At 43.8% G+C, this 23704-nt stretch overlaps 2 protein-coding genes across 4 annotated transcripts in view; one reads left to right on the forward strand and one right to left on the reverse strand.

The window, feature by feature from the left end:
* Window positions 1-23704, reverse strand: part of LOC130145389 (endoplasmic reticulum-Golgi intermediate compartment protein 3-like) — a 74475-nt gene that overhangs the window by 8451 nt on the left and 42320 nt on the right. The window contains exons 4-5 of one of the 3 annotated variants that reach the window (XR_008820514.1): window positions 22034-22198; window positions 14451-14973 (exon numbers count right to left, since the gene is read on the reverse strand). Coding sequence is in view for 1 of the 3 variants with exons in the window: in XM_056330075.1 (XP_056186050.1) it covers window positions 14906-14973 (68 nt within the window). In the remaining 2 variants the exon portion in view is untranslated. Of the gene's footprint in view, window positions 1-229; window positions 3327-14450; window positions 14974-22033; window positions 22199-23704 lie in introns of those variants that run through there. The other 2 variants (XR_008820518.1, XM_056330075.1) reach the window with 2 other exon arrangements.
* Window positions 274-22216, forward strand: MATN1 (matrilin 1). The gene is made up of 6 exons (XM_056330063.1): window positions 274-372; window positions 3524-3870; window positions 10842-11064; window positions 13635-13760; window positions 14044-14457; window positions 16334-22216. The coding sequence occupies exons 1-6, from the start codon at window positions 288-290 to the stop codon at window positions 16870-16872; spliced, it is 1734 nt and encodes a 577-aa protein (XP_056186038.1). The 5' UTR covers window positions 274-287; the 3' UTR covers window positions 16873-22216.

Here is a 23704-nt window from a genome sequence, read left to right on the forward strand (position 1 = left end):
CAATGAAGCCATTGTGGAGGGGCTGAGGGCCAGCAGGGCTGGATATCCTCCCCCTCCCCACTGTCATGAAATATTTTCTCCTAGTCCTTCTTGCTTGTCCCTCTCCCTCCGTGTGCCCCCCCCTCCCCGCCTCCCCCCCCCCCCCCCCCCCCCCCCCCCCCGGGGCTTCTGTACTTCACACGTGTCAGGGGCTGGCCCCATGCCTCCCCGAGGAAGGGCAGGTTAATACCTCCGGGCCAAAGCTCTTGCTTGCCACTCTGCATCCAGCCTCCAGCTCCTCCACAGCCATGGACAGGATTTTCTCTGCCTTGCTCTCTTTGCTGCTTCTCCTCCAGAGCTATGGCGTTTGCGGGGCACCTCCACAGCAGAGAGGTAAGTGGGGAGCTCAGTGGCAGGATGCAGCATGTCGATGCTCTACCTCCTCGGCACAGCCTGCTTTGGGACTGGGAAGGAAATGAAGGAAGAAGAAATACCCAACATCAGTCAGGGAAGCAAAGGAGCTTTCTCAAGTGTTTTCCCAAGGCAGCAACACCTGGACATGTGTTTGCTTCTGCCCATGACTGCTTTAGAGAAAAAGCAGGAGATCTGTGCTGAGGACAGCCAAGGTGGTGGCATCAGCTCAGGCCTGGCCCCCAGCACAGAGGCAGCCCCGGGGTTGCTGCTTCCAGCTGCAGGAGGCCCTGGCAGGAGAAGGGCTCTCTTCTGCCATCCAGAGCTACTTCTCCCCACAGCTCTGCAGAGGGCTGGTTTTGCTGGGGGCTGGAGGAGGGGCTGGCCAGACACCCCAGGCTCTGGTTAACCTCACCGAGCAGGAAGGTCTGGGTCTGGATGCTGAGGATGGGCCTTTCCCGGGTTTTGCTTCATTCATTTTTGAGCAAAATCCTGCTCTGTTTTTCTTTCCAAGTGGGATGTCACGCAGCCAGATGGGAGATGAGCTGCCTGCTCTTTAAGTTGCATGGTCAGTGACTCCTAGTCTGCAATTAGTGTCAGCAAGTACCGAATACCAGGGGGAGGGCTGGAGGGTCTGGTGGCGAGGAAGCATCTCTCCTCTGCCAAGGGCAGCGTGCTGCCAGGAGTTCCAGCCAGCCAGGGGAGCTCACCGCGGGAGAGATTGCCAAGGCAAAAGTTACTGCTGGCTTTTAAAAATGTTTGAACAATCTTACGATGATGCATAATGCATATACCTGGGCAGGCTGACAATTGGAAAATAAGTGTGACAGTGACTGCCGACTTAGCAGTGGGTGATGAGGGGAAGTTTTCTGATATACTGAACAGTTTCTCCTTGGTAATTTGGAAAGAGAGAGTTATCTTCGCTGCAGAACCACTAGGCACTACCAAAGTCAGTAGACTAAACAGACAGGTCATTCAACTCAGCCTTACTGTGAGCAATTGGTATTTCTAAAATAAACACCTTTTAATTCTGAGTTACTAGGCAGGTTTCCTGTTCTTTTAATGAACAGGAAGCAAAGATGCCCTAAGAGATATTTTCTGCTAAATCAGTGCGTGAAATTCAGCTATTCCTGAATAACTTCAAGTGTGAACATTTTTAAAAATAGAGGAGGATTTTATTTCTGGTTTAAGCCCTTAAAATAAACTGTGCTGAGTCAAGATGTCATTCAGAGCAAGCACGTCTGACTCTCACCTCCTGGAAATAACCAAGGCCTGTTCTGCAGACCCTGGTGTCTGGACCATGGCTGTGACCAGACAGGCTGAATTCCCAAAGCTCCCATCTGATATCTCTTCTTTTCTCTTCACTTGCCAGAAACATACTTCACTCTCATAAAAAGAGGTTTAAAATGTTATTTAAGGCAAAATCACAGAGCTTCCATAAAAAAAAACCACCAAAACCTCAAAACTTGCATTGGATCCAACTATTCCTAGGGAAAAAGAAAACAAACACTTTTATTCCTTGGTTTCTCACTAAAAAAAATATGGAGGCGATTCATTAGTTACAGTGGCAAAGGGGAATCTGTGCTTTATTTCTTGAGCAACAGCTTGCAAGACTTTGAGCCTTTCTCTGTACCTTCATTTCTCACCTGTGAAATGGGCATAACCAACCCCTGGTAAAGGGATTTGCAGTACTGCAGACAGACTGCCAGCTGAGTTTTTCCTTCCTCTGCAACAAATTCTGGTGGCACAGTGAAAGTCACCCACATGGGAAAGGGTTATATTGCATTCTAGTGGAACTAGAGCAACTGACAAAGCAACCACTGACTGCCTGCTTCCCTTCTACACACAGCATCCTTTAGAGAGACCTTCCTGGGAACCAGAGGCAGATTCAGCATTAGTGTCTCTCAGGAAACTAACTTGATTATATTCTTTATGGATATATCACAGGGTATTTATTTTCATCTTTCTGAAGGACTGAAAGCTCAATTAGATTTCACACTGAGACCTAGCTATAATATTTATGTCATAATTTGGAACAGATTTGTTGGCCCAAAAGCTCACATTTAAAAATCTGTCCACAGAAATCTCCTTTATGATATAACCTATATAGTCCCTCTCTGTGGAAATCAAATATTAACAGAGCACTTGATGCTCCTACAGAGATAGTCTAAACGAGACAAAAAAACCATAGAGAACAGAATGCTATAGATCTGGTGGGGGAAATGGGACAATTCATTTAGAAAATCATAAAAAAGTATTAGCCCTTTTTATGTTTTGCCACCGTTGAAAATTAAGATGGAAACCAGCATGAAAATGAGAAAAAAAAATCACTCAGCTTTTTGCATTGCTAATGCTTGCTGTTTATCCCATTTACTTTTGACAGTGGATATTCATGTCTTACTATGAGGCTGTAGAGATTAACTATCAATTACATGGTTCTACATCTCCCTATTGTATTCTCCCTCACTAGCTCACAGAAATAAAGTGGCGCTGGTCTGTGCTGCGTTACAGTATTTCATTATTAGTGCCACTAGCTATGAGACTATAACTTGAGGCTGGTTCATGTTACATTGGCTAGTTAATCTGGGCATCTTGATTCACAGCCCAGTCTGAACTGCTGAGTTTCATGCCTGCTTCTGGTCATGCATGACAAAGACATAATCTGATTAATTAATATCCATGTGAATCGTTTATCCCTGTCCAAAATGTGCTGATGCCTTTAGAGACTTTGATGCAGATGTGCATACCCAGGCTTCAGTTCGCAACTTTATTCCTCCCTCCATGCTGCTGTTAAGTTTTATACAGACATTCGCAGTAGCACCGGGTGACAAGTGGGTAACCTGCTCCCACAAGTGCAGCGCCAGCATCTCATCACCTTGCTCCCTCAGAAGTACATGTTGTCAACCGATAACTGTGCTTTTCTTACAGATGCTTGCCTGTGAAAGGAAAAAGAACATTTAGAAATATTGTTAAAAGTCATTTCACTGGGCCTCTCTGAGACAGGTAGAGAAAGTATTGAAGCTTGCAGGTCCTCTGCCCTCAGCTGCTGCTCTAACAAGACAGTTACTTGCCTCTTAGGGCGATTTTTTCACCTTTTTCTTTCATTTTTCTCCTCCCTCCTTACCCTTTTCAGGCACCCTGTGTAGAACGAAACCCACTGACCTGGTGTTCGTCATTGACAGCTCTCGAAGTGTGCGCCCACACGAGTTTGAGAAAGTCAAAGTCTTCATGTCCCGGGTGATTGAGGGGCTGGATGTGGGCCCCAACTCCACCCGGGTGGGTGTGATCAATTATGCCAGTGCTGTCAAGAATGAGTTCTCCCTCAAGACCTACCAAACCAAAGCTGGGCTCCTGCAAGCAGTCCAAAGGATAGAGCCGCTCTCCACTGGGACTATGACTGGCCTGGCTATCCAGTTTGCCATTAGCCAGGCTTTTAGTGACTCAGAAGGGGCCAGGGTGAGGTCTCCTAATTTTAATAAGGTAAGCAAATTATCTGTTTCTTGAAAGCTTCTTCTTTCTTGTGACTCATCATGGAGTGGTTGGAAAAATCAGAAAGGAGGAAAGGTGTTTTTATCTTTAGCATTGATGGTGTGGGGACAAGCAGAGGTTAATTGCCAAAGGGGGCAAACCTTTGGCAGGTGGAAACCTCCCAGCTCTTCTTGAAAACAAAGCTCAACTTTCTTTTAGGCAGAGCTGGCCAGAAGTTGTCAGGGTAAATCTAATCCAACTTTACTAGCTCTCCTCTCTGCCTGGAGTGTCTGTCCTTCAGGACACGATTCCCTGCTTCCAGTGTGCCTGCCACAAATACCACCATGAAATGATGATCTCAGCCAGGTTTGCTAGGCATGAGCATACAAGGATTAATGATGCTTACCTTCCCCAAAGTATTGTAATAAAGATGCTTCAGAATCCACCATAGTAAAAAGTGAGGCAACGCTCTGAAAGTTTCTTTTGAAGTTGCCCCTTTCCACTTACATGTATATCCGCTTATATATCTTATATTCCCAGATCTACATGTATATCCACTTATATATCTTATATTCCCAGATCTAAAGCAAAGTGCTGTTTCAGTGTCCTCCACTGCTCTTCCCGTTCTTCAGAGGCTGGCTGATGGCTGTGCTTTCCATTCTGGATATTCTCTTTAGGTGCACAGATTGTACTGAGCACTTAGCATTTAAGCCTGTGGCATAAGGTTGGCTTAACTCTATACGTGGCTGCAATGGGCATCGCTGCTCCTGATCCATATTCCCTGCCCAGGAAGCTCAGCCTTTAAAAAGATATTCCCCAGATACCTCCTTCATTCCTTTGGATTTGACTATGAATGAAACCAAACCTCAGCCCAGTGACTGTCATCAGGAAAACTCTCTTCTGAGCATGCAGAGAATGTCTATTCTTGACAATACGTGCTTCAGCTAAACACCATGAACACACTTTCTAGGCCCTCATGTCCCACACCAGCTCTGCGGGTTCTCTGCTATGAGGCTGGACCAGAAAAATACACAGAAGTGTTAGCAAGCAACCAGAGTTTTCCACCACCTGGAGAAAAGCCAAACTGCTGGAGCGAGGAAGTCTGGGATTTTTCTCCTGATTACAGCATTTTTGGAACATCAGCCACTTTCCATTTCTTTCACTGCTAGTAACGCTCTAGGGGAGGCTGAGCAGAACATGGAAAAGGTGCCCAGGGATGGCAAGTCAGAAATGATACTGAAAAGTGAAAAACAGATGCTAGGTAATATCAGCCAACTGCAACAATCAGCAACCTGAAGGTTCTTCTGGTCTGGAATTGACAAGATACCCCTAAAAATGAGGCTGTTTCATACAAGGATGATCTAATTAAATGTCTTGTGTGCCCCCTCACCGTGTTGAACTATAAGTAACTTGCAAATATGAGGAAATCCATCCTCACATGGTCTTTTATGGAAGAAAACCAAGAGTAATATCAGGAGAAAAATAAACACTAAGAAACTTCCACTAAGTCTCATTGGCAATCAGCTCCAGAAAGAGAAGCTCACCTGATGAGCCATCATGAGCACATCATCACTCAAGCTCAGGAGTCACCTGGTGCAAAATCTAACAACCCAGCTCTTGCAGGGGAACTCTGAGACCTAATTGCAAAGTTTTTTTATTCAAAAGGAGTAACATTGGTTTCGTTTGTCAAGTTCTTTGAGGTTCTTTAAAAGATATCATTGCAAAATTGCAAGGTGTTATTAATATTATATTGTTATCATTTTTTAGTAAAGAACTTTAAAATCATTTAGGTGCAAGAATAATTGTTCTCATTCGACTGAACTGCTTCAAAGCCATTAAGTGTGGATTCAGCCTTTAGCCTACATCTGGTATTTTCTGGAGGTTTGAGCAACTGCCTGTTGTTGCCAAGGTGTGCTTTGCTTTTTCTTGCTTTCCCAGTGGCAGTGAGTCTGCTGCAGGGCTACCGAAGAGTCAGCAGCAGTCCACACTGCCCGCTCCCACTGCTCTCAGACAGGCTTTGGAAATGAAAGCCCTGAGGTCTCATTTCTCAGAGAGCTCAAGGCTGCCTGGTTTCTCCATGGGCTTCACTGAAGGGCTGTTTGAGGCACTGCAGGGGAAAGAGATGTTTCCTGCAGTGAACCCATTGCAGTGGAGCTGGTGGGAAGGCAGCAGGTCTCCAGCAGAGCCCTCCTGCCATCTTTGCCTAGCCAGAACACCCTATAGTTGAAACCGCAGGTCTCCTCACTGAGCACAACCCTGACACAACCCCAGCAACACCCCCAGGGTCTGCCAGCCTCAGAACTGAGCAGATCCTCACCCAGCTGATGGGGGAAATCAAGAAACAGGAAACCTATGGCCAGTCACCACACTTCGAATGGTACCTGGGTCATGAATGAAGGATCCTAAAGGAGGACTCTGAACTCCAGCCCAGTTGCATGAAGACAGCCCCCATTGGCTTCACTGGTTTTCTTATTGTTTACTTTCAATAATGGGAACTTTTTAGAGATCCCATTTCCTCTAGGACTGCTATGCAATCCATTCATGTCCCTCAGAAATCTTACCGTATTTATCTTCTCCTGTCTTTACCTAATTTCCCAATGTCTATTTTAAGACAAGGTGACCACATTTAGGTCAGGACTGGGACACAGTCCTGATTTATGCAATATTTTTATAATACTTTCAATATTAGTCTCTATTTTTTTGTAAATACAGCCTGACACCTTACATGCAGTGTTGACCATTACTGTAGATTGAAGAGATATTTTCACTGAGCTGTCTATGAAAATGCTTCAATCTTTAGCTAACTAATCTCTTCCACACCATTTAAGTAAGCCCTTTCCTTGTGCACTATTTTCCTGCTCGTCTGCTCTGCAGCTGGGCTGCCAGACAGCTCATCCAACATGCTCTTGCAATCCTTGTGGTTTCCTGACATCTCAATATGCGTAAGAGCTGGTATGTCCTGCAAATAGATCAAATGAGCCTCTAGTTTAAGTATTTGAACACTTTTAAAAAGATCAGATTTATTTTAGTGGTTTACTGCAGTAGCATGGCAAACACAGCAATGTTTGTGTGGACAGTGGTACAAAGAATTCTGAAGTTGTTTTGTCTCCCTGAAACCTTATTTCCTGGACATCTGAAAAAGCAGAATAGTAGTGGTCTTTTTAATGGTTTGTCTCAGGCATTAAAAAAGAAGAAAAGAAAATCACTACATGCTTTTCGCTCTGTCCTTCCACTTTTCAGCTGATCAGACAGACAGAATCACAGAAAGGTTGGGGCTGGAAGGGACCTCTGGAGGTCATGTTGGCCAACCCCTTGCTCAAGTGGGGCCACCTACAGCTGGTTTCCCAGTGTCCAGATGGCTTTTGCATATCTCCAAGGTGGAAGACTCCACAACCATTTGCATTCCTTGGTTCCCTGGTTATTCTTTTTTCGAAGATAACCTGAAGTCCAGAAAATTCTTCCCTTCTGTGAACCTAAAGCTGCTCAGGGTGGCCCCGTCACCTGCCTGGGGGTGGGTGGGGTGGGTGGGTGAATAGGTCATGCAGTAATTTAGGGACGTGAAACTTCCAGAAATACTGGACATAGTCCTTACTCCTTCACACAGCAGAAACCCAGCAAGACCTTGTGAAAATCTGTGCTACGATTGTCAGCCATGTGGGATACTGATCAAAGCACCACAAGATCATTTGGTCTTGCTGTGCTCTCTGCGGCAAATGTCACCCTAGGAGAGAGAAAAGCACTATTTGTTTCTCTAGAAGCTCAGAGCAAAGTCTATTTATACCTTTATCAAAAACTGCAGGGGTGCCCAATTACTTTTATCTTTCTTTAGAAAGAACAACAAATAGATTGTCAAATTGCTGAGAAAATCAAGGGCTTATTCAACTTTCCACCCAATTCTCCTTTCAGTGCTGCTACAACATTGACGTTATACACTGCATAATGAGACATAGCTATCTCATTAGCTGCTGGATTGCCTACACATGGTAACCCTGAAACAGGAATACCTAGGGATGCCCGTGAATACTCTAGTGTCTTAGTTAACCAGGAATAAATTGTGTCATGAGAACGTGGGGGGTTTCTATATGACAGAAGTAACACAAGAAGGATCCAGAAAGTTAGGAATTCACGGGACAATGAAAAGTAGCTGTTAAAACAGGTGGAAGTTTTGACCTTGAACAGCAAAAGTTTCTGAGTTTCTTTAGGCCAAAACTGAAGATCCTGTTCAGCTATTTGAGACAGCAAAAGCGTTCACCCTTTCTTAATTCTTCTCACATGGCTACTGTGAGTCCAGCACAAGCCTCTGCTGCAGAGCCGCGTCAGCCTCTCCAGGATGCAGCGGCTGCTCCTTTCCCCTTTCCTCCAACCTGTCTCTTGCTCTTTACCAAACAAGGCACATACCTGGACTCTCAGCTTTTTAAATGAAACAAGGTCAGAACACAGAGAATTACAGACATCCTGTGACTGCAAATAATTTGGAGGTAGTTTGTTTGGTTGTTTTGTTTTTTTTTTAAAAAAAAGGATTGTTTTTTTTTTTCACACTGGAATTCACTGCCTCAGTCTGGCAGGGTGGGCAAATATCTAGAGGTGGGATCCCAGGAAAAAAAAATCAGGATTTCCTGATTATCAAGATAACTTCAGATGATAGCAAGATCACATTATACTTGTTCTATTTCTTCCAGCCTTTCTGTAAGCACCTGGTCCTGGGCACAAGTGACAGGCTCCCCGGCTGGTTGGTGCTTACCATGACTCACTGGTACATTTGTTTTAGCTGTGAGCTCACTGGATAATTCCTGATGCCTGATTCAGACTCTTTGTACCCAGAATTTTTGTTTTCTCCAACAGCAGATCAGAAAGCAACATGAATTTTGAGTGCTTTATAGTAGATTTTCACAAGATGCATGGCGAAGATCTTTCCCATCGGATGCAGATGTGAATGCTGCTACCACACACCTCCTGGGTCACCTCTGGGGCTCGGGCCCATGTGGAGATGCCACCCTGATGTGAAGAATGAAAGGGACTGATTAAACTTGGGGAATCACTTTATTTAGACAGAGAAGTGCCAGGAGGACATGCATCACCTCCATCCTGTGACAAACACTGTGAGAAAGATACACGGCTACAGAAACCTCTTTGGTGTTGCTTGCAGAAGCTACTTGATAATACATATTGTTTCCTGACAAGCTGGCTTTTGATAAGCTCTAACTGGCTGCCCCCATCTCAGAGCTTCTGGGTGTACTCAGAAAGCAGAGCTGTTCAGCCGAGTGGCTGAGTTGAGGGCTCGCTCTCCTGGCAGAAGGCATGATTGCATGGCTGGCTCTGCTCCTTGTCCGGGCTTTTGCTCCAGAAACAGCCTCAGAGCTCCTTTTGGTCGACCTTTGACTGTCATGGTCATCCTCCTTTACAACACACACTGACATCTGCCACAGGTGATGCTTTTCCTTATTTCGGCCACAGGCAGAAGAGAAATATTTGAATTTTCCTATTTTTTTTTCCTTTGGAAGCAGCCAGTTACAGAATTGTGATGCTACTAGGAGTTTTTAATTTTGTAGCCTTTAGGAAGTGCAGATAAACACCTGAACCTACAGACCTGTGTCAGATTGAGCAGCTCTACATTTTCATGCTTCACTGATATTTTGCATAGAAGGAAAGCTCTGAACAGGGCAGCAGAGTCCTTCAGTATTGCAGTATTCCTCTGGGGCAGGAGACTGCAGCATTCAGCCATCCCTCAGCTGAAGTGTGGGCAGAGGGGCAAGGAGACACTTCTTCTGCATGGCCAGCACCCCTTGGACACATGGGGCAGGGAACTCCACCCCTGACCTTACCCTAGATTACTTTTTTCCACCCAAGGATGTGAAACAGCCATCACACCAGCCTAACAGAGCAGCTGGTGGGTCTGATTTAATCTTCAGAAAGATGGAGATTATATATGACATAGAGGGGAATAGCAAATACTGCCTTCATGACCAGATGACTGCTCATCTAAACTCACTGCTGCTGCCAGATAGATTTTTTTTCCCCTGCCTTTTTCATCTGATGTTTCTTCACTTTCTGTATTGCTGAGGGTATTTGCCTACAATGTGGGTTTTTTTTGCTGCTTAGCAGCTCACCTGCTCCTGCTGATTATATTTCTCCACACTGCGATACACCCCAATCAGTTGCTTTGGAGTTGACAGTGGTGTCACAGTAACAGTTGTAAGGGAAAGTGGCAGGAACAGAGGAACTGACAAAGAACAAAAATCAAGGTTTTTTGGCAATGTCACTTAGCAGAAGAAAAATAAAGAGAAAAATGGACAAGGTAGCAACAGAAGCAGGACTCTTGGAGGCTCTCCACTGATTCAGGGCTCCATCTAATAGAAGGTGAAATCCAGTTCCCACTTAAACCCGCTGTCATTTTAATGCTGATGTTAGTAGGGGTAGGATTTCATCTCTGCTATTCATTGTGGAACAGGGAATCAGGAATCATGGCAGGCACTGACACACAGCATGAACTTAGGTAGATCTCTTCCCCTCTCTCTGCTTCAGTTTTCCCATCTATAAAATGGGGAAGTCTTCATCTCATGAAGTTTCCATGACACTTCCTGAGTTTCTTTAAAGTCCCATACTGAGTTAGCGTTGTGCTTAGTGTCAGCTGGGGGTTCATGAAAATAGTTAGAGTTCAGCTTGAGCATTAGTTTGCGTGTGAAGAACATAACCTTTACGTTGGTTTCCTTAGGGGCAAGATGCACCAGTTGTCCCTTAATTAAATCAGTCAGGTCCCTGGCAATTTAACCTTTCCAGCTCAGAAAGAAATAAATCCCACATAAAAGAATGGTTTGCGTGATCTCAGGAAGAACGAGAAGAGGGGGCAGGAAGGGAGTGGCATTTCCTTTTTGTTTAATTTTAGAAATGTGAAACCTTCTTTATTAACCCAGCCTGTTCCACAAGCAATAGTGATATTAACGCCCCTTCAAGCACCCACCTTGCCTCTGCCCTCCTCTGTGTAGGTGGCGATCGTTGTGACCGATGGACGTCCCCAGGATGGAGTGCAGGATGTGTCAGCAAGGGCCAGAGCAGCTGGCATCGAGGTCTTTGCCATTGGGGTTGGCCGTGTGGACATGCACACACTGCGGCAGATCGCTAGCGAGCCCTTGGATGATCATGTGGCCTATGTAGAGAGCTACAGTGTCATAGAGAAGCTCACCCACAAGTTTCAAGAAGCTTTCTGTGGTAAGTCCTTGCCACAACCCCTGCATTCCTAGCCAAGAGCTGCAAGTGGCTACCAGCAAGCTTTTCACATAGAACTTGTATGTGCGATCACCCTTCATCCATCTGCTTCCATGTTCCAAGGACTTGAGTCTGACAGAGCCCAAAGCAGTATGGAAAACAGATGCTCTTTGAAGTTGCCTTTCAAGAATTTCAGGTTTTGTTTAGGGAATTTCAGGTTTTAGTTAAAGAAGTCTCCAGAATTCACTGGCACAGAAGAGTTTGTAAATGTGAGCCACTTAGTCCTTGAGGCACTGAGAACGAACCTGGAAAACAGGAACTTTATATTGCTAAAATCATTGTCCTTATTGTTAAGCCTATCTGTCTGGGAAGTTCTGAGAATCTGGCTTGGAATTTCCCCCACCAGTATTGACTTCTGTATTCCCAGTCAAGTAAGGGACGGTTTCACTTCCCTGCCAGAGACTGAACAGCCTTTGCCCGACTATGCTGTTGTTTTTGCAAGCCTTGTGAGGCAGGAAATTCTCCTGGCTGGTACAGTATCTAATGCCTTTCTTACAACATATAAAAAGAGCCCGACTATCCTACAAACACATATTCACTCCTACATGAACTGTGAGGAACATGAACATGAACTCCTACATGAAAGTGAGAAAGCTTTATTACCTTCAAATGTACCCACAAGACTGTAGGAGGTGGTCTATAAATATCCACTTTATGTGTCAGCAAGAGAGGCCCAGGGGTTTCACATGCCCATCCTATCAAAGCACAAAATGTGTGGTGACACTTTTTAAAAGATGTGATACACTGCAGCGCCTATGGCAAGACATCGCAAACGTATATACACATATGGACCTGTAAAACTCTCAGAGACCAATTTCTCCAAGATGCGTAAAATTTCATGATTCAACTTTCAGGCTGAAAATGATGGGGCTGAGCAGCTTTTTGTCAAGGAAAATTTCTTCCTGTGTAGGGAGGAGGAAAATTTTGAATATAAAATGGGTCATGTATTATAATCAGGTGTCATTGCACCAGAAGCTCATGAAAGAGGGGAACAAATACTTCATACTAAAGGGAGGGTTAGAGACAAAATTTGAGAAGGTGTAATCCAGGCCATGAATATCCGTGGGAGTTTGTGTTGGCTGCCCTGGAGTCAGGAGTCAGCCAGAGACATAAAGGCCGGACAATGTGTTTTGAAGTTCTGGCACTGATGTAATTCAAAGAGATAAAGAGCAAAGGAAAAATACTTTCTATGCCTTGCTTTTCAAATGTGTAACATGCAGATGACAAAGTTCTCCCCATGGTAAAAACCCTCAGAGATGCATCCAAGGGAAGCACTGTGCTAAGGATTATTGTAGCTAACAGAGGATAGCACCATATTAACTGCCGAGTGGGTTGTTACAGTGCTATGCAAGCAGCTGCATAAAACTGTCCTTGGAGATGTACCCAAACACCACCTGCTCTTGCAAACAAAGGTTTGTGGGTACTGACAGCAGGAAGAACTGTGCAGCACTGGCCCCATAGCGCTCAACAAACACATAGGGAAAAAGGAAGACCCTTGGCAATCCAGCTACTAGTTAGATCTAATAAGCCACTAAGGTGGTGTCTGTAGGCTTCAGAAGACTCAACCTGAGAGCCCCGTGTTACAGCCATCTGCATGGTTAGTAATATTCCTAATGATATGAGCTATATATATGCTGGAAAGACCTAGCAGTGTTAGCACAATATGCAGATGTGTGAATTGGGAAGGCCAGAAGAAGCAGAAAATACACACAGAGCAGAATACAAATGACTTGAAATAATGAACAGAAGCCTCTTAACTTTGAAAGACTTTGTACCGCCTCCCATGGTTTTGGTAAACTTAACGCCCAGTTTTCTGCACAGATTTCCCTGGTATTTGTAAACTAATTTGGTTCAACCAGATCTATTTAGTTTTGAGTTTATTTTGCATCATCATTGCTGTAGCTGTGACAGTATTGTCAGTCACTAAGCCCTGCTGGGTCCGAGTGCTGCAGTTCAGCTTTTGTTTGCTCAGCATCTCAGGAGTCAGATCCAGGTTAAGATCAGCAGGCAGAAATGTTTGTAGAGAGCGAATCTGAAAGCTGCACGTGTGAGGGTCGCTCTGAAGTGAATTCCAACTATGTTTGCACATGAATCCCATCCAGGAAAGACAACTGCACATGGGGCTGAACTCACTAATCATAATTGTACTACATGGCTGGGAAAAATGGGTATTAGCCAGCCCAGATGGTAGGTTGGAAACCAAATCCCATCCAGCAGCTTTGGAGAGGGAAGTAGATTGTGATATGCTCAACAGGCAGAAGGGTTTTGCCCTTGTATGGAGACTGTTTCTAGTCCTGGCTCTGTCTTAGAGTCACAAGACTTGCAACAGCTTCTCCTTATCTCTCCTATCCCAGTCACTGCCAAGGAGTGATGACCTCTGCTGCTTTGTCTTTCCACAGAGCAGATTTAGTTATCAATGAGTGTATGTCTGGGACAAATATGCTTTGTGCATTTGGTCTGAATTGAGAAGCCTTGGCATGGTCTCTGATTTTAATCTGCACCTTTGCTTACAGTGGTGTCAGACCTGTGTGCCACTGGAGACCATGACTGTGAGCAGGTTTGTACCAGCACCCCAGGAGCGTACAAGTGTGCTTGTAAAGAAGGTTTCACACTGAACAGTGATGGAAAGACCTGCAGCGGTATGTAATGATTTTCATTTGCACTGAGCTGAGCTGTGATCTGCAGTGGTATGGTGGGGATAGAACTGAGACAGGGGAGATGTGTTCTGCTCAAAAAGGGCAAAAAAGGAAATCATGCACTCCTAACCAATTATTTTCAAATTAATGTCAACTGTTGTTAAGTTTTGATCGATTAAGCCTATTTCATTACTGACAAAATGACACTAGGGTTATATTTCCCTACATAATTAATGGGGGTCTTAGTTTCTGTCTTCTTTTGCCCTCTTCTCATGTTTTGCTTCAGCTTGCAGTGGTGGGTTAGGATCTGCTCTGGATCTTGTGTTCCTGATTGATGGCTCCAAGAGTGTGCGGCCTGAGAACTTTGAGCTGGTGAAGAAATTCATCAACCAAATTGTGGACTCACTGGAGGTGTCAGACAAACAGGCCCAAGTTGGCCTGGTTCAGTACTCCAGTTCTGTCAGACAGGAGTTTCCACTGGGGCAGTTCAAGAACAAGAAGGACATCAAAGCAGCAGTCAAGAAAATGGCCTACATGGAGAAAGGAACAATGACGGGACAGGCTCTGAAGTACCTCATTGACAGTTCCTTTTCTATCATCAATGGAGCTAGGCCTGGGGTCCCCAAGGTGGGCATAGTCTTTACTGATGGACGGTCACAAGATTACATCACTGATGCTGCTAATCAAGCCAAAGACTTAGGTAGGTTTCCTGAATTCTCAGTGACTTCTTTCTCCCTTGGACCAAGTACTGCATCTAGTATCATCCTAGGTATGATTCTTTCCCTGGATACATCTCTTACTTAGGGTAGAAATAGGTCACTATAGAGTGACTTTGTCGAGGTGTTGCCTGACTACCCTTGCACACTCATAAAGAACTTGGAGCAGCTCTGGCTGGGGTTCAGATGAGTCTTGGTTTGCCAGCAGCTGGCCTTTGTTCCCACAGCCCCTCTATCTTTGATCTAAGTCTACTGGAGGTCTCTCTGCTGTGCAGGATGGAGTTTCACACATTTGGTACGGGGTGCACACTGGTCTAACATGCTTCACATAAATGTGAAGGAAACCACAGGGAGAAGCTTAGGATTTGTCTGATGTTGGTAATGAAAGTCACGTCAGCATCAGTGGCACTGACGGTGAGGCAGCAGTGACCATCAGAGTCCCATTGAGAATAATGGCAGTTGCAGGGCCAAGTGTGGCTTGGCTGTAGCAGCCTTAAGATCTGTAAAAGAAAAAGAAGAAATAAAACAATAAATAAAGCAGAAACACAGATTAAGGGAGTAACCATGGACTCCCTGTTCAAATCCCAGACACACTAAGAAAGCTTCTTTACCCTCTACTGGAATATTAAAAATGCACAGTGGCTACATATTGGTATTTTTGTATGTCTAAATACCATGAAGTATAAATATCTTGAGATATGCCCCTTTGCTGACCTGCCAAACAAGTTCCCAAATCTCCTGACATCTCTGTGTTAGATGGATGAGAATATGCACATGAATTGCTAAACCCTTTCCTTGCCTTTAACTTCTATCTCGATGGGACTAAGGGCTAGCACATCACAATAAAGGTCAGATAGGAGCTTATGAGAAGTTGATATTTACAAAGCAAGGTGACATGTGGATGTTCAGCACATAAAACAAAAAGTCCTTATAAACTGTATAGAGTTTGTTTTTCTGTGTTGACAAAAATTTATGCCTTGTTTCTTCCTCTTCTTTTGTCCCTACACAGAAATCTCCAACATGTGTTCATAACTTGTTTCAGTGGGATAAACAACAAGATGCTTATATCTAGATTCCAAACATGTTAATCGAGTTCAACTTTAAAAAAAACCAAATATTGGATACATCCAGAGGTAGAAAGACAAGGCAAAGGGGAGGAAGGGAAACCAGTGTCTAGACATGGACAGGTAGAGGCAAGTATTTTGAAACAGGTGTTTCAAAATCACTAATATCACCATTCAAGTCAATGGGAAAACTGCAGTTTAGTTCAATAGAAACAGATTTAAGCCAGACATGGCTGATCAATCTCTTGGCAGTATAAGCATCTACCTGGACATGTTCTTAACTCACAGTATAGGCTGCTCCTGACAGACTGTATGAGTTGCAATTTTAGAAAGAGGTTCAGCTACAATTTTACTGAACCGCAGGTCTCCATTGCACAGGGAACTTTGCCACTGCATAGGCTGATTAGTGGTTTTGAATTAGGATTGAAATCTTCCACTGTTCCCTTTTGCTGCATTATTGCTTCCATATTATTTGGATGCATGATTCTGGCAGGGTGTTATGATCATCTGTACTTGTATCTTCAAAACATGGTTCTTGCGGTGATAGTGGGCATTGTCTGCATAATTCCAGTAAGACTTTGCCTGCAAAAATATTTTGCAACCCTGGCTGACCTAATCAAAAGAAGTCTGTAATAGTAAAGGGTGAGGGCATTAATTTCCTGGTTAACATCTGCAGACCTGTGTGGAAACTAAGGGCCCAGAAGGTGACCAAGGACATGCAAGCCGACAGGGGGTTGGAACCATAGCAGCATGATGCTCCATGGCTGTCCGACTCACAGGATCCCATTGCTCGCAGGCTTTAGGATGTTTGCTGTGGGAGTTGGCAATGCAGTTGAGGATGAGCTGAGGGAAATTGCTTCAGAACCAGTAGCTGAGCACTACTTCTACACAGCTGACTTCAGAACCATCAGCAAGATTGGGAAGAAGCTACAAATGAAAATCTGCATTGGTGAGAGTGGGGGAGTGGGGAGAGGGCGGGATTTGGTCACAGCATTGGAAGGCTGGAGGCAGAAGGACAAAAATGTTCCTTCAGTTGGATGTTATAAAAAGCTCTCTTCTCAGCGTATCGAGTTGGCACAGTATCATGGAAGGATCATGAGACACCAACATTTTGGTTACCTAAACACAGCCACCCCGACACCTCAGCCACCTCCCTTTCTCACAAGCTGCCTTCTCCTTCCCTTTTTCTCCACCTTTCTCTCTTTCTTTGCCTTCCTCTTCAGAAACTATGAATTCAGGCTCTTCCAGGTCCTGGGAATAGCCAAAAGTGACATAAAGGAAGAAGAGATGCTCTTAAAAGAGAAGCTAATGGTTGATTTATTTGTCTTAATTTGAAGATCATCACAAAATTGGATATCTGAAGTGAAGCTTGCTAACCACTGGCTGGTTCTACAGCCAAACAGGTACCACAGGGGTGACATGTTTCAAGTTAAAAGAAGCATCTAGTATCTTCTACATGGCTTGTAGTGTCTAAATTGGGGCAAGATGAATGCTAAGTTGCTCATGTTTGGGTAGCCTAGTGAAGCAAAGACTGAGAGAGGACTGAGTGGGAGACAGGCACAATAAGAGTAGGTAAAGAATAACATAAAATTTAAAGACTATTGACCTTCAAATAACCTAGGTTTTAAAACTATTGAAAAAAGAACTACCACAATTATTTTAGATTTTTGTTTTGAAGGAATCATATGCCTTCTATGAAGTATTGGCCTTTTGCAATGCTTCTGCTTGTTCAGGCAGATCATAGTGAATCCCAAACACTTGGGCTTCATTCATAGACACTGAATACCTTGTAGGGCTTCCAAGAGTAACACTGCTGGGCTCAGCAGGAACCTAATACTCTCTTGTCAAGACCAGCTGGTCAGGCTCCTTTATCCTGCTAGGCAAATGCTTCCTTCCAGTTCCCAGCAGATACATTGCACACACCTATGATGGGGCTCATTTAGTTCCCGAGAGCTCTAAGAAGCTCAGCTCTACTTCTCATAAGTGTGTAGACCTGCCTTTGAGTGCCCATGGCCCCACTCAGTGCAGGTATCTCCACTCCTCTTATGGTATGTGGAGACACTCTACAGCATCAACTGGATGAAATAATGCACATTGCCAAATTTTAATCTCCTTTTCCCCTTTTCTTTGCAATCTCTAACATTGTTATTTGTGCCAAAGCTAAGAGATATCCATGTAAATATTAGTGGGTTAGCAGCAAGTGGCTCATCTGTTTCTATCCCTGAGTGTCTATTAGAGAGAAAAAAAAGTAGTGGTCAGGAGCCTTGCCTCAGGAAATCTAGATTTGATTCCTTCCATCCTTACAGATGTCCTGGGTCATGCTGGGCAAGTGTCCTGATCTCCAGATTCATAAAGATGGGACCTTCCTCCCTGCTGGGGAAGGTTGAGAGCGACAACAACCTTCAGGGTCCTGTGTCTGCAGAACCCGGTAGCCAGGCTTGCAAGATAGAGATTCTCTGCCATGGCTCCTTTAAAAAGTAGGAGTTGATCCAAGCTATATGAAACCCCCCAATATATTGTATTTAAATATCTTTCCAGAAAGGAAATCCATTTAGGCTTCAGCATTCAAAAAAAAAAAAGTAAAAATATATTTTGGAAAAAAATATTTGTTTGCAAAATCATCAATTTTGGTAAATACCTCAATGTTTGAGGTTTTGTGGGGTTTTTTGTTTGTTTGTTTGTTTTTGTAAGGAAAGGAAATATTTGTATTTGTTTGATTCACAGTGCCAGCTTGTATTTATCAACAAATGGCTAGAACTCTTAATATTCAGCTTTAGTTTATTCATGACAGGTTTAATCCTATTGTGTTTTTGTGCAAGTGATGTCCTTTCCCTTAAAAAGGCCTTTGCCTATGTACTCCTTCCATTTGTTAGGCAGCTGAGCTGACTCAGTGTGGACTGGGAAACATTTCCTTTCTTTTCCCAGTCATCTCAGTATCCTTTTTTGCTCCTATTCCAGTTTCAATTATTTTTTCTTGAAGAATATGTAAATTATTGACATAGATTGGCAAATTGATTAGCAAAACCAGCACATTTCTCTGCTTGCTGAAGAAATGAAGTACTGAAGCAAAGCTCAAACAAGTCTTGACTCTCAGATCGTGAACAGTGCCTCCAGTTTGTATTTCACAAAGTGAGTACGGCCCCGTGGTGATGTTATTGGGAAGGCAGAGGCTGGTTTGAGCACTGTATTTGGTCAGATTCAGATTTTTGAGGCAAACCCGAAGCATCAGTAGTAGAGCTTCAGAGGGCTTTCAGGAAACTGGAAATCCAGGGAAGACTTTTCGTGAACAGAGTTTGGCCTATATAAAAAGAAAATGTGAGATTCTCTCGTCATCTGGGGTTAAAGCCGGAAGTGAATAGTCAGATAATTAGAAGGAATGATGTTTTTATTTCCTTCTTGTTTCTGATAAAGAGAATGAGAATTGCTTTATTTCACCTGTCTCAGTGATTTTGATTTAATCCTTTTTTTGTGCCATTTAACTCATCTTCTTGATATTCTGATCCACAGAGGAAGATCCATGTGAATGTAAATCTATTATGAAGTTCCAGACAAAAGTAGAAGACCTTATAAATTCATTGAAGCGGAAATATATCCTTCAGAAACTGTCTTTGTTCAGAACTCAGTGGGTTGGGTTGTGCTTTTGCAAAGAACCAGTGTGGAAAGTCTGCTTATGAGGGAAGGAGGTTGGGTAGGCTGTCAGGAAGCTGGGAAACAAGGTACTTGGGTTATGAATAGATATAACAAGAAAAGTCCCTGCACCAGAGTGAGTAGCTACTGGTCTGACCCAGAGTAAGTGACCAAAACCAATAGAGCCAAAATAGAATGTGTCAAACCATTGCAAGACAGCTATGAGCTATAGGCACTAAGACATAGGTCAGTTTTTAGAAAGATGCTTAAATGATGCCCATGTGATGTGTGTGGAAGCTTGGGTCATGCATGGGATGATGATGCTGCCTCTGCAAGCTGCAGGTCCTGTGGAGGAGGCCCGAAGGTGAGGGCTGAGAACAGCAGTGGCTAGCACTGGGCTGGGAGCAGGCAAAACCACTGGTGCCCACATGGAGCCTCCCCAGTCATTAAAGCTCCATGGAGGGGATTCTTTTTATGACAGTAAACATCTACAATGCAAACATCCAAGCTGGCTGCCTAAGTTGCTCCACAGCACTGGAAGGAAAGAAGGTCTTCTACAGCTAACCACCTCTTATTGTATAGTTGGTGGTCTGGATAAATTTAGATGGATATGTCCAATATTAAGATGAGTAGGTCCAAATTACCCCAGCTGGCTAAAACTAATTTTTGGGAGACTAACCCTCAGGTACCTACTCACTGCGAACATCTCCAGTGAGATGAGCTGGGTCCCATCTGAACTGAGTTTGTGGGGCTGCATTCTGCCACGCTGGGTCTTGCCATATTGCACAAAGACCATGAATAAGTGGATGAAAGAGAAACAAGGAAAAAAAAAAACTTCTCATGGGGAGAGGAATTACTGAAACCCTGGGGTGGCTCACACAGGGCTAGGAAGATTTTTCATTACTGAGAATAAGGAGAGAATACAATTTCAAAAGCAGTGTTCTAATTGATTCACACATCTCTGTGCTTTGCTATGTCAGTTGCAGGGTATATTTTCTACTCTTTAACTTCAGTTGAGTGAAATCCACGACTTCTGTTATGCAAAAGGTCAGAGTAAATCAGTAGTTCTCACCCAGCGGGTTGCCATTCCCAGGCACATCATGAAAAGCAATTAGTGAAAAGAGCAGAAAAATTGTGACACACTACAGAACTCCAAGAAAAGCAAGAAAAGCACTCTGCTCCACTCCTCACGCCACCCATCCTCCACAAGGTCAGGGATTCTCTGCCAACCACTCAAAACATGCTCCAATCATCCTCACATTTTTTAATCTTCCTTCCATAGGAAACGTATAGGTGCACATGAGTATGTGTGCATGCATGACTGTATCCCACCTTCAGTAAAAGTTCATCAACCTGAACCGTTCTGGAAATGCCAGAGCAGGTGATGACAGCATCCCTCTGGCCCTGCTTCCAGCCAGGCAGCTCCACTCCTTCCCTCTTCTGCCAGCCTGGGGACCACTTGGGCAAGGAATCACCAACGCTCACTGTCATTTTTTCCCCTTAACTTTTGCTCACTGGAAGCTGTGGCAAAAAGGATCGAAGCCCTGGAGAACAAGATCATCTAAGAGCCCAAAACAATATTATTTCCTTGCTTCCTAATGTAACAAAACTAGAACTCCTTCATTTGTAACAGAGGGCAGCCCAGCCACAGTGCTATGGCCAGCTTGTATTTTTTTAAAGAGTCTAGTCTACCTGCATTTGTTTAAAAGGGAAGAAGTATAACAGTAGAGCAGACATTGTATAGTGGGCAGAGCACTGGGTGTGGCTGAGAGCTAGATCACGCTAATGTTTGTTGCATCGTATAGAGTGCATATATTAAAAAAAACTGAAAAGATTTGTTCTCGATTTAAAGCTTAATATATATGTGTGTTAAGAAGTACTTGATTATGAGTTCTGTGAATCCTTGCTGTGTTCTTCTGCATCTTTTGTTTCTATGCATGAGATAATTTAATTTAAAAGTCAAAGTGACTTAAAATCAACTCAGATGCTGAGTGTAAAACATCAAAGCCGCTGATCAGCTTATTATTTAAGCATGATGCATTTGTCAGTAAGTAGGTGAAATGCAATAATGAGCTCTGTGCGCTGCAGACAAGATAGGATAGGACGCTGCTGCTAGTTGGGTTTATCCATAGCTGCTGCACAATGTAGAAAGAAAAGCTCAGCTTTCCTAGCCAGCTAGTGGTCCCACAACATCTCAGTGAACTAGCACTTGAGCTAGACCTGTTGTGGGTAAGCCCTGATAATGTGCAAGGAGCCAGCAGTTGTGGCTCTGTGTAAGGCAAGGCAGTGCCGCTAACACCAACCCCAGCAGACGTACCCCTGCTCCTCATCTCTCCGGTCTCCACAATTTCAGCCAAAGCTACAAATCATCACTAGCACCTAAACCACAGGGAACTGCTGCGGGAGCTGCTGCCCATGGAAGTGGTGCCTGCATTACCACGTCGACCAGAGGCTTACTAGCTCCTTCCTCATCCCACACCTCTAAGCACCTTCAGAGCCAGTTAAGTTCCTCTCAAGACCTTTCAGACTCTTCTTCTGTTCCTGGGTTCCCAGCACTGGCAAGGCAAAAAAGCAATGTGGACTGGAAGCATCAAACGCTGCCTATCTCCTACAGCTGTAGTCTGGCTAGGCGTTGGGGGAAGCAGCCGTGTTTGTTCATAGCACCACAGCGCACCAGTGAATGTGAGCACAAGGGGTTGGGTTTAGAGAGTTTTTTTATTTTTATTTTTTATATCAAAATATTTATACTTGAGACTCAGTGAAAAGCTTTTCAGAATAACTCAGCCTGTTCAGAAATGTCACCATAGTACATGTGTTTGGGATGAACATTAAAAGTTTGCTGAAAATTCTAAAACTGAATTTAACTTACTTTTCTGTGTAAGCTTCGTGGTAGTTGCCTGACAACAATACCTCTCTATAGTCTTGCTGGCGAGTAGGAAAGCCTTCATCTCATGTCACAGCCTTTTATTTCAATGCAGGAGAATGAACAGGTCCATAGAGAAACTGAGACCCCCTTCCTCAAAACAGAAAGCTTCTTTTAAAAAACAAATAATTTATTATATTCTTGGCCTTGCAGGAATGAGTCAACACATTTCCAAGCATTAGCTCAAGGATTACAGTCAGTTCTTGATAGCAAAACTTTGTCCTCTCAGTCAAATCTTGTATACCACAGACTCCCAAGTAACCCCTACCAACTCCTGGACTTCTCGGGATAAGATTTCTGTCATCCAATTTTACACATGTATAATATAGACCTCTAAAGGCTGAGCTTCTCATGTTACATTTGTTTCTCAATAGAAATAATATTAATAAAAAAGTTAGAAAAAATCCCACAGGGTATGTTTGTCAGCATTATCTAATGTGCACATTTTAGTGCAACAAAGCAGCACCCAAGCATATTTCTCTTTACAGAATAGATTATAACAACTCCTTCAGACTTATACAATTAACTTTTAAACACCTCACCCAAGGCAACGAAGTTGCCTCTACTTCCATCCAAGGAATCTTTTTCCTGGTTATGTGGAATCACTTTCCATCTTAAAGATAATACATTTCTAATGGGAGATAATATAATAAAAATAAAGATAATCGATTTATAATGCAGCAAGCAGAAGAAGCTTCTGCATGCTCTAGTTCTCAACTTCTCTTTTTGTCAGTGGCTGAGCTTCTGACAGTGCAGGATCTCACCTTGCTGGTGAATAACGTTGGGTATCAACACAGTGTTACAGCCAAGCAATACTTAAAGAGGACTTGTCAGAAAGATGGGGACGGACTCTCTAATAGGACCTGTAGCCATAGGACAAGGGCTAATGGTTTTAAACAAAAAGAGATTGGATGCAACCTAGATATAAGGAAGTTATATTTTATGATGAGGGTGGTGTAATGGTGGCACATGTTGCCCAGAGAGGCGGTAGATGCCCCATCCCTGGTGACATTCAAGGCCAGGCTGCATGGGGCTGTGAGCATCCTGATTCAGTTGAAGATGTCCCTGCTTACTGCAGGGGGCTGGACTAGATGGCCTGTAAAGGTCCCTCCCAATGTGATTCTATGATCTGGTATGCATGCAGACAGAAAGTGTTACACAAACAAGCTATAGCGGAGGACTGCTGAGGGAGCAAGTGAGTAGCAACTCAGGAGCTGGGTGTGAAAATAAGGAGGAACATATAGGGTTGTAATGGATCATCTCCTTGAGTCAGGAATAATGGATCCATAATGGCTGCCAATGGGAAGACCTGGAGGTCCAGCAGTTGATCAAACAAGCCTATGTATCATCTTTTCACTGTTGCTTAATGAGTTGCTGATTCTGTTGTCACTGTTCAAAGCCAGGGTTCAAGTAGAGCCCCCAAAAAACAGAGATAATAGAAATATTTAACAATTCTCACCACAGTCCCTACTAGCTTCACTGGGTAATAGACTGGGCTCAAAAATCCTTCCAGCACCATATGTCCAGGGATGAGTTAGAGGATTTTTTTTCCCCATGACAAAGCCACGAAAAGAGATAACAGCAACTCCTGGCCAGAGAAAATTCCAGGAAGCATCC

The sequence above is a fragment of the Falco biarmicus genome, chromosome 3 (genome assembly GCF_023638135.1).
Source record: "Falco biarmicus isolate bFalBia1 chromosome 3, bFalBia1.pri, whole genome shotgun sequence".
Taxonomy (NCBI): domain Eukaryota; kingdom Metazoa; phylum Chordata; class Aves; order Falconiformes; family Falconidae; genus Falco; species Falco biarmicus.

Excerpts from the sequence above, each read along its gene's own strand:
- MATN1 (XM_056330063.1), top strand. The coding sequence starts at position 288 with ATGGACAGGATTTTCTCTGCCTTGCTCTCTTTGCTGCTTCTCCTCCAG. Across the intron at positions 373-3,523 it reads GGCACCTCCACAGCAGAGAG|GCACCCTGTGTAGAACGAAA; the intron begins GTAAGTGGGGAG and ends TACCCTTTTCAG. Across the intron at positions 13,761-14,043 it reads TGATGGAAAGACCTGCAGCG|CTTGCAGTGGTGGGTTAGGA; the intron begins GTATGTAATGAT and ends GTTTTGCTTCAG.